The 8494-nt window shown below is 36.2% G+C and overlaps 1 protein-coding gene across 2 annotated transcripts; it reads left to right on the top strand.

The window, feature by feature from the left end:
- The first annotated feature begins 4711 nt into the window (after positions 1-4711).
- Positions 4712-8023, top strand: LOC106310373 (chaperone protein ClpB1). Of its 2 annotated transcripts, none has more exons than XM_013747616.1 (3): positions 4712-6077; positions 6156-6381; positions 6489-8023. In XM_013747616.1, the coding sequence occupies exons 1-3, from the start codon at positions 4921-4923 to the stop codon at positions 7815-7817; spliced, it is 2712 nt and encodes a 903-aa protein (XP_013603070.1). In that variant the 5' UTR covers positions 4712-4920; the 3' UTR covers positions 7818-8023. The 2 variants fall into 2 exon arrangements, with proteins under 2 accessions (XP_013603070.1, XP_013603062.1); XM_013747608.1 differs by having other exon boundaries at positions 4921-6077; positions 6156-6399.
- Positions 8024-8494: the final 471 nt, after the last annotated feature.

The raw sequence follows: 8494 nt of genomic DNA, 5'->3' as shown, positions 1-8494 counted from the left end.
GCATTCGGGTTGAGTGAAACTGATGACATTTTATTTTATATCAAAGTGTTGAAACTTGTTTTTTCGGATATTCGGGTACCGTTCGGTTCTCGGTTCGGTTCCGTTTCCGATTCGGTTATTCAGATATAGAAATATAGAAACCATTCAGGTATTTGAGGCGGTCCGGTTTTGGTTTCGAATAATTTGGTTTGGTTCTAGTTCAGTTTTTCGGTTCCGGTTTTGGAAGAGGAGAGACATGGAATTGGGCTGGTGTAGGTGATATGTCTTCTAAAGACGTAGTGGGTTACCGTGGGGTCAAGTTGGTTCTAAAAATAACAAATCCCTTCGTAAAAGCAAGGAATTGATCCTTTACATTTTACATTACATTTTCCATTAAATTCCTTTCAAATAACATTCCTATTAAATCTAGCAAATATTGAATAACACTAGAATTTAAATGAATTGGTAAAATACGCAATTGAATAACACATGAATTTAAAAGAATTGATAAAATACACAATTGAATAACACTATAATTTAATGGAAACCATAATTCCTTCAAATTCAATCAAATTTCTAAATCTAATACCCCCACCTAATATAGAACGTAACACCAAAAATATACACTAGTATACTGCAGATGTCTACCTGGTTAACCTTTTGTTTTTTGGAAACAAGGGATATATCTTCTATCGATGTATGTAGTACTCCTATTTAGTTAGTCGTAATCATATATAACATCAATAATTTTAATGAAACATTCGGAAGTTAAAATAAGAGGTGTGTGGAATATGGACAAGAGAAGAGCATAACAGAGAAAAGTTTAGTGTAAAAAGGCTGCAAAGGAGTGGTTGGTTAAAAAGTGAGTGAACTCGATAAACGCGTAGCCCCAAAGGCAAAGCGTACGCTCCTCAGCATCTCCAATAGGCAACCTTCAAATTTTTAAGTTTTTGACTCTCTGATAGACTTTAAAATCCTAAAATTTTGAGGGTCTAAATAGTAAAACCTCGAATTTAAAGTTCCATTATTAAGACTCTCAAAATACTATTTATTTTTCAGTTTAGTCCTTATAAATTTATCACTCACGTATATGTGAACTAGTATTAATTTTTTATCACTTTAATCCTCATAAGTCATAACTATTTTCACTTAAATATTTAATTATATTATATATATATATATATATTAATGGATAAGATATAAAATATGTTAAAATTAAAATTAAAGTAATAAAATATAATATTACTTAAAATATAATTATTATTTCACACAACAATTATATTACATTGAACAATATATTACAAACTAAAGATCAAAAGTACAAGACTAAATATTTCACAACAAATATTACACACATAAATATTACACAAATTATAATCCATACACTGATATTAATAGTCACGTAGATTTGATCCTGAGCCTCCAAGATCACCAAAATATGGTCCATAGAAATTTGGTGTAATAGGAGGTTGTTGTTGCTCTCTTCTTTTTGGATGATTCTTGATTGTTCAGATCGAATAAACTCACGTGTATTATTATTATCGATAGAGCTTAAAATCGTTAGCAATATTTTATTTTTTTGATCCATTTCTTTTAATGCTAATTTTTTGTTTTGATATTGTAAACGCAATTGAACGATCTCGTAACTTTTTTCTCCAGTTGTTGCACTTTTTTTTAAGAAACTAAGGATTTGCTCATTTGATGAAACCAAAGTACCATTGAAATGACGATAAATGAAAATGCTTGATTCCAACAATTTTTGACTCGTAATCTTCAGATAAAAAATCAAGAGGCATGCGTTGATTGATCATATATGGGAATACTATGGAAATAATAATAATGAGTAATTTGTATTTTCATATATTTTATGTAATTTTGTGGTATAATAAATTGTATTTATAAATATTGTGTTTAATAACTTTAATGTGTATGTATTATCTATCTACGAAAAATATAATGACTATAGTTAACTTATAAAAGTTGAGGACAAAAATGCAAATTACATAAAATTTTAAAGATAAATTTAAAGATACTTGTTGGAGTAATCCATCTTCAAAACCTCATTTTAAAGGCCAGTGACCTTCAATTCCAAGTTACTAGTTAGAGATGCTCTTATCCGGTTAGTTGGAGATGATCTTATCCGGTTACTTTTTATATTTTCTACTTTACGCTCTCGTAAATTAAATAAAGGCTACGCTCGTAAATTGCATGCAAGTAGTTTGGTCGACTGTTTTTGGACCATTTTTTCTCTCTTTCTACCTTTTTGGAGTTGTCAACAACTTAAATTAGCTAATTTATTCATCTTGAACTAGATGGTTCTTATGGCAAATCAATACCTACACTAATTATTTTATTGAAACATGAACATATGTTTAGTCAAAAAACATGAATATGTATTTGAGTTTCCTTGCATTATTGGTTCTGACAAATGAAATGTAACAAATTATGAAGGGTAACAGATGAAATAAAGACAATGAGTTTGGTGTAGAAGTAAGAGTCTTTTTGCACAAAATAGATTGTGTATTAAATGGTCTCTGAATTTATTGGGTCGGCTCGCACATCGGCACATGTGATGAACTTACAATTCTTGTCTCTACATTTAATATTCTCTATCCAAACAATGAAAAAGTGAATTGTATTGTTTGAGTTGGTAACAAAATCAATGTTATGATCTTTGTATTTTCTTCCTTGTTCCAAAAGGATGTCAAGCTGTCGCCAAGCATTTGGTTACTGAAATTCAAGTTTATATCAAATTGGTCTAGGGGAAATCTTACTTTTAAAAGTTTTGGGTATGTTATAAACATTATGATCTTCGAGTCAAAATAGCAACTCATAAAAATGTTCGTGTTGTATCTATTAATCATTATTCTCGAGTCTATTAGCTTCAAAGCTAAGTTATATGTTCGTTGGGATCGTCGTTCATTATGAGAAGTTCAGATGTATTTCATTTGTTTCAAATCATTTATTAAACTAACCTAGCCGTGAAATTTGGTTTTGGGAATATTTTTCTGTTTTAGAACGAGCGTTGTGTAATTTTTTTTCTTTTTTGGTGCTGTGTAAAATATAACCTTTAGCCAAATCTATTACATTTCTTACAAGATTGTGAATCAAAATAAAATCGTCGGAATCACATGTGATATTAATATACAGATATCGGATTACGACCATTCATTGTGGTGGCACTTTTTAAATAAATTAAAGATATACAAGTATAGTTTTATATAGGCCTGAGAATTTTATCCGAGATCCGATCCGATCCAAAAATCTGGATATCCGGAGGGATCGAATCCGGATCCGGATGGTAAAATGTTGGATCCGTCAAAGCCGGATCTGGATATTTTAATTTTTAGTCCGAATATCCAGATTCGTAAGTTTTATTAATAACTATTTCAAAAATAGTAATATCTATATATAAAAACTAATTTTATTTAATATATTTTTATTTTTATAATAGTATATATAAATTTTATGTAAATTTTGTAATATTATACGTAGAAATAATTAAAAGCATTATATATTTTTTTATTTAAAATTATTGTTAATATTTTATATATATTAATATTATTATTTTTATTTATTTTAAGGATTCATATCCGAATCTGGATATCCGCCGGATATTGCAAATTTTATAAGGATATCCGACGTCCGGATATCCAAGAACCCCAGATCCAGATAAAAATAGTAAAATTATAGATCTGCCGGATAAGGATTCGAATCCGAAAACTTTAAAATTTTCCAGATATCCGATCCGTCCGAGACCTAGTTCTATACACAACATTTACTAAACTGAGATATTAATATTTAGTATTTATTATATTAGTTGTAAAATTCTAACAAAAAGGTTGAAAAGGAATAACTTTTGTAACGGCGGAAATGAGTCAGAAGAGAGTAAAAAGGCAAATGCGAAAAGGTGAATTTTTTTTTTTTTTTTTTTGGGATTCCTTTTGCCAGGATTGCGTGTGAAATACAGATATTTCGTTTAAAAAGGTAAAACCCAAGAATGATAAAAGAAATAAAAAGTAACCAACGTTTTTTCACCAACACGTTTTCAATGGCACGTGAGCACACCGCTCTTCACGTTCAGGAACGAAACACTCAAGCGATCTCGTACACGCGCTAGTTTCAGACGCACGAAACTAGTTTGTCTTATTTCTCTGACTAGATTCAACTTTTATTGCGTCATCAAAACTTTATTAGTTGGTAACCTTTTTTCCACAATCATCCAATCGTCAAATAAGTTAATCATATAATGGTTTACACTCCAAAAAATAACGCTCATTAAAAATTTGGAAAACACTGCAACTCTGTCAAAGCAAATATTTTAGTCTTACAAATTACGTATATTAGTTGGATGTTTATTGTCTAAAAAGGTACTTTCAAACCAAGTTTAATGACTTTGAGGCCTTTGTCCCATTATAGCTGCAGACACAATAACTTGGTCATTTCTAATGATGTTATAATATTTGGCGTCAAATAAATTCAAATAGATAGATGATTTTTTTTTTTTTTTTTGGTGGCACGAAATAGATAGATAGACATTGAAAAGCTATGAGAAAGTTTTTGAAGTCATTGTGAAGCAGATGATCCCATCTTTCTTTTTCTCCACGAATCTTCTTTTTTTTCCCACGCGCTCACACTAACAAGACAGATACAATGCAAGTCCACAGTAACTCAAGAACAGAGACAGAGATAACTTTTTGAAAAAGCTCCTATTTTACCTTTCTGTTGATCGCTTTTGTTTTTCTGTAAAAAGCCATCTTTTGTGTTGCTCCTTTTTTACCTGATAAACAATTTTTCTCTGCCAAAACTTTCTTTCACTTCTTTTTAAATTTAATATCTTGGCCGGTCCAGAAAGCTCTTTATACAAAGGTCTCTTCTTATTAAGATAACAAAGAGAAAGAAAAAACCAGCAGCCAAGACTTTTTCTTTCTTCTCGTTGAGATGAGAGCAGATTTGATTACAATACAGCAAACGCTGACGCCCGAAGCAGCGACTGTTCTCAACCAGTCCATCGCCGAGGCGACACGTCGCAACCATGGCCACACGACTCCCCTCCACGTGGCGGCCACTCTCTTATCATCCTCCTCTGGTTTTCTCCGACAAGCTTGCATCAAGTCCCACCCAAACTCCTCTCACCCACTCCAGTGTCGCGCTCTCGAGCTCTGTTTCAGCGTCGCCCTCGAACGCCTCCCTACCACAACAACTTCTTCTCCATCGCAAACGCAGGAGCCTCCTCTGCTTTCAAACGCTCTAACCGCGGCTTTGAAACGCGCGCAGGCTCATCAGCGGCGCGGTTGCCCGGAGCAGCAGCAGCAACCGCTTTTGGCGGTTAAAGTTGAGCTCGAGCAGCTCATCATTTCGATTCTCGATGACCCGAGCGTAAGCCGGGTCATGCGGGAGGCTAGCTTCTCTAGCCCCGCCGTGAAGTCCGCGATCGAACAGTCTCTTTCTGGTAATTCCGTTAGACAAGGCGGGATGGTTAACCCTTCTTCAATTGGGTTCGGTTATCGACCTGTACCGGTTCCGGTTAACCGGAATTCTTATGTTAATCCCCGGTTACACCAAAACGGCTCAGGGACGCATAGTGGTGGGATGATGCAGAGGACAGACGAAGTTAAACGGGTCATCGATGTAATGACCCGCACCCGGAAAAGAAACCCGGTTCTCGTCGGCGACTCGGAGCCTCAAATTCTCGTGAAAGAGATTCTCGCCAAGATCGAGAGCGGAGAAATCTCCGACGGACCGCTTCGCAATTTTCAGGTGATCCGGTTGGAGAGTGAGTCACCACAAATGGCGACGAGGTTTGGTGAAATCTCCGGGTTGGTGGAGACCCGGATAGGGAATTCGGGTTTAACCGGTGGTGTTGTTCTTCATCTCGGCGATTTGAAATGGTTAGCGGCGAACGGCGGCGGAGGAGGAGCTCTGGCGGAGATGAGGAAGCTTTTGGTGAGGTACAAAGGGAGGTTATGCTTCATTGGTACGGCTACTTGTGAGACTTATCTACGTTGTCAAGTTTATTATCCTTCGATGGAGAATGATTGCGATCTTCAAGCGATTCCGATCGCCGCTAAATCTCTTCTTCCGACCTTGTTCCAAAGGTGTGTCTTTTATTTGTTTAACTTCGCTATTAAATTTCGGACAAAGCTTAAGTTTTTGTTTTATTTTGTTTTGCTTAGACTCGGGAGCAATAACAACAACAACGCTATGTTATTAAGCAGTAACATCATCTCAGTGGAATCTATATCTCCAACGAGAAGCTCCCAGATTCCGACAAGTAAAATGAGCTGTTGCTCTCAGTGTTTGCAGAGCTATGAAAACGACGTCGCTAAATTGGAAAAATCATTAACCGAAGATAACCGGTCGGTCTTGCCACAGTGGCTGCAGAACGCTAAAGTCGACAACGTCGGTGACAAGAAACTTGTAAGTCTTATTGGTGAATTGTTTCCAACATTATAAACCCTTTTATGCATTGAATATTAATTTTTGTTTTGTTTCTTTTTTACTTGTAGACAAAAGATCAAGAGATAGTGGAGTTGCAGAAGAAATGGAACGACTTGTGTTTACGTTTACATCCAAAACCGTCTCTGTCTGAAACAATATCTCCTTCGTCTTTGTCTATGTTGAAACCAAACCCAAGATCGGACATAACTCCACCAGGAAGTCCAATCGGTACAGATTTGGTTCTTGGACGTCCCAACATCAGAAATGTATCATCACCGGAGAAAAAGAAGACTAGTGAAGCCCTTTCCGGAAAGCTAGGAGACTCATTCGACATCGATCTATTCAAGAAGCTACTCAAAGGCTTAGCCAAAACCGTCTGGTGGCAGCACGACGCAGCCTCTTCAGTAGCATCAGCGATCACCGAATGCAAACACGGAAACGGGAGATCAAAAGGTGATATTTGGTTAATGTTCACCGGTCCAGACAGAACCGGTAAAACCAAAATGGCGTCTGCGCTGTCCGATCTCGTCTCGGGAAGCCAACCGATAACCATCAGCCTCGGTTCCCGTTCGCGGACCGACGATGGTTTAAGCCTCCGTGGCAAAACGGCGTTGGATAGATTAGCGGAAACGGTTAGGAGAAACCCGTTTGCGGTTATTGTGATGGAAGACATCGACGAAGCTGATTTGTTGCTGCGTAACAACGTGAAGCTAGCGATGGAACGAGGGAGGATCTGTGATTCGTATGGACGCGAGGTTAGTCTAGGGAACGTTATTATAATCCTGACCACGGATTCGTCGCTCGGTTTAGCTGAAAGCGTTGTTCCTATCGACGAGACAAGACTAGAGAGTCTCGTGAGGAGAGGATGGAAGTTAAAACTCTCTGTTTGTAACAGAAGCAATACAAGAAAACGAAAACCAAACTGGCTTTGTAACGACCAAACAAAGCAGAGGAAAGAGATTTGTTTCGATTTGAACGAAGCGGCCGAGTTTGATTCGTCTAGTGATGTAACGGTCGAGCACAACGATCAAGAAGATAATAGTAACTTCCTCCACAAGCTAGTGGCGTTAGCTGACGACGCTATAGTCTTTAGACCGGTTGATTTTGGTTCGATCAAGAACATGACCAAAGAATCTTTAAAGAAACGTTTCTCTGACGGTCTAACGGTGGAGATTGAAGACGATGCTTTGGAGAGAATCGCTGGCGCGATTTGGCTTAGCAAGATTAGCTTAGAGGAGTGGCTTGAGGAAGCAATGGGTTCGAGCTTGAATAGCGTGAAGTCTCGAGTGTCCTCTTCTTTAGAAGATTCTGTGATTAGGATTGCGCTTGAAGATGATGTAAGTGATCGAACCTCCGGAGGATATCTTCCGAGTAGTATAAGAACGGTGGTCGTTTGAGTAGTTTTTGTTTTTTCCGGTGAGGGGTAGATTCGTAATTATTGAATTGGGGAAGGGGAAAGATGTAAATAGTGTTATTGTCTACAAACCGTCTTTGGCGGGGAGAGAAAAGTTCGGTAAAAACATTACAGTAAAAAGGAGTTATCAACGGCTCAGAATAACTTACAGCCTTTAGATAGATATGTGAAAGTATAATTTCTTGTTTCTTTTGAAAAAATGAAAGTAGAAAGCTGATACTTCCACTAAAAGAAAAGGAGGCATCTTCTTATACATATGAAAACAAATACGAAATTAATTAACATACAGAGATGTTACTGGTGACATAGTGGATTTATAATACTTTGTCCAGGGTTACATTTGATTATTCTTTCGTATGTTTCTCCTTGGAGTTTAATGGAATATATTATAGTCTCCCGTAGCATACTGAATTTTAGAAAAACTATACTACTATTTTATACTTTATAATATTCAGAGGACATTTATTTCAGTAGAAAGTTATACTTTTAAGAAAAATTTACATCCCAAGACACATTTTCATTTCTTAATATCGCTAAGGAGCACATTTCACTTGAGACACACATTTGTCTTGTTGTTTGTCCTTTATATCCTTTGTGGTCTCTTTCTCTCTCGTCACATCTTATTCGTCAAGTTATCTTCTTTTTTTTCTTTGAATAAAG

Source organism: Brassica oleracea, chromosome C1, assembly GCF_000695525.1.
Source record: "Brassica oleracea var. oleracea cultivar TO1000 chromosome C1, BOL, whole genome shotgun sequence".
Classification (NCBI taxonomy): domain Eukaryota; kingdom Viridiplantae; phylum Streptophyta; class Magnoliopsida; order Brassicales; family Brassicaceae; genus Brassica; species Brassica oleracea.
The sequence above is the reverse complement of the archived record's forward strand: the minus strand, read 5'-3'. Positions and strand labels throughout refer to the sequence as shown.

Bases quoted from the DNA above. Each gene is read 5' to 3' on its own strand.
- LOC106310373 (XM_013747608.1), top strand. From the start codon at position 4,921: ATGAGAGCAGATTTGATTACAATACAGCAAACGCTGACGCCCGAAGCA. The intron at 6,078-6,155 runs GTGTGTCTTTTA...TGTTTTGCTTAG, and splicing joins CTTCCGACCTTGTTCCAAAG to ACTCGGGAGCAATAACAACA. The intron at 6,400-6,488 runs GTAAGTCTTATT...TTTTACTTGTAG, and splicing joins ACGTCGGTGACAAGAAACTT to ACAAAAGATCAAGAGATAGT.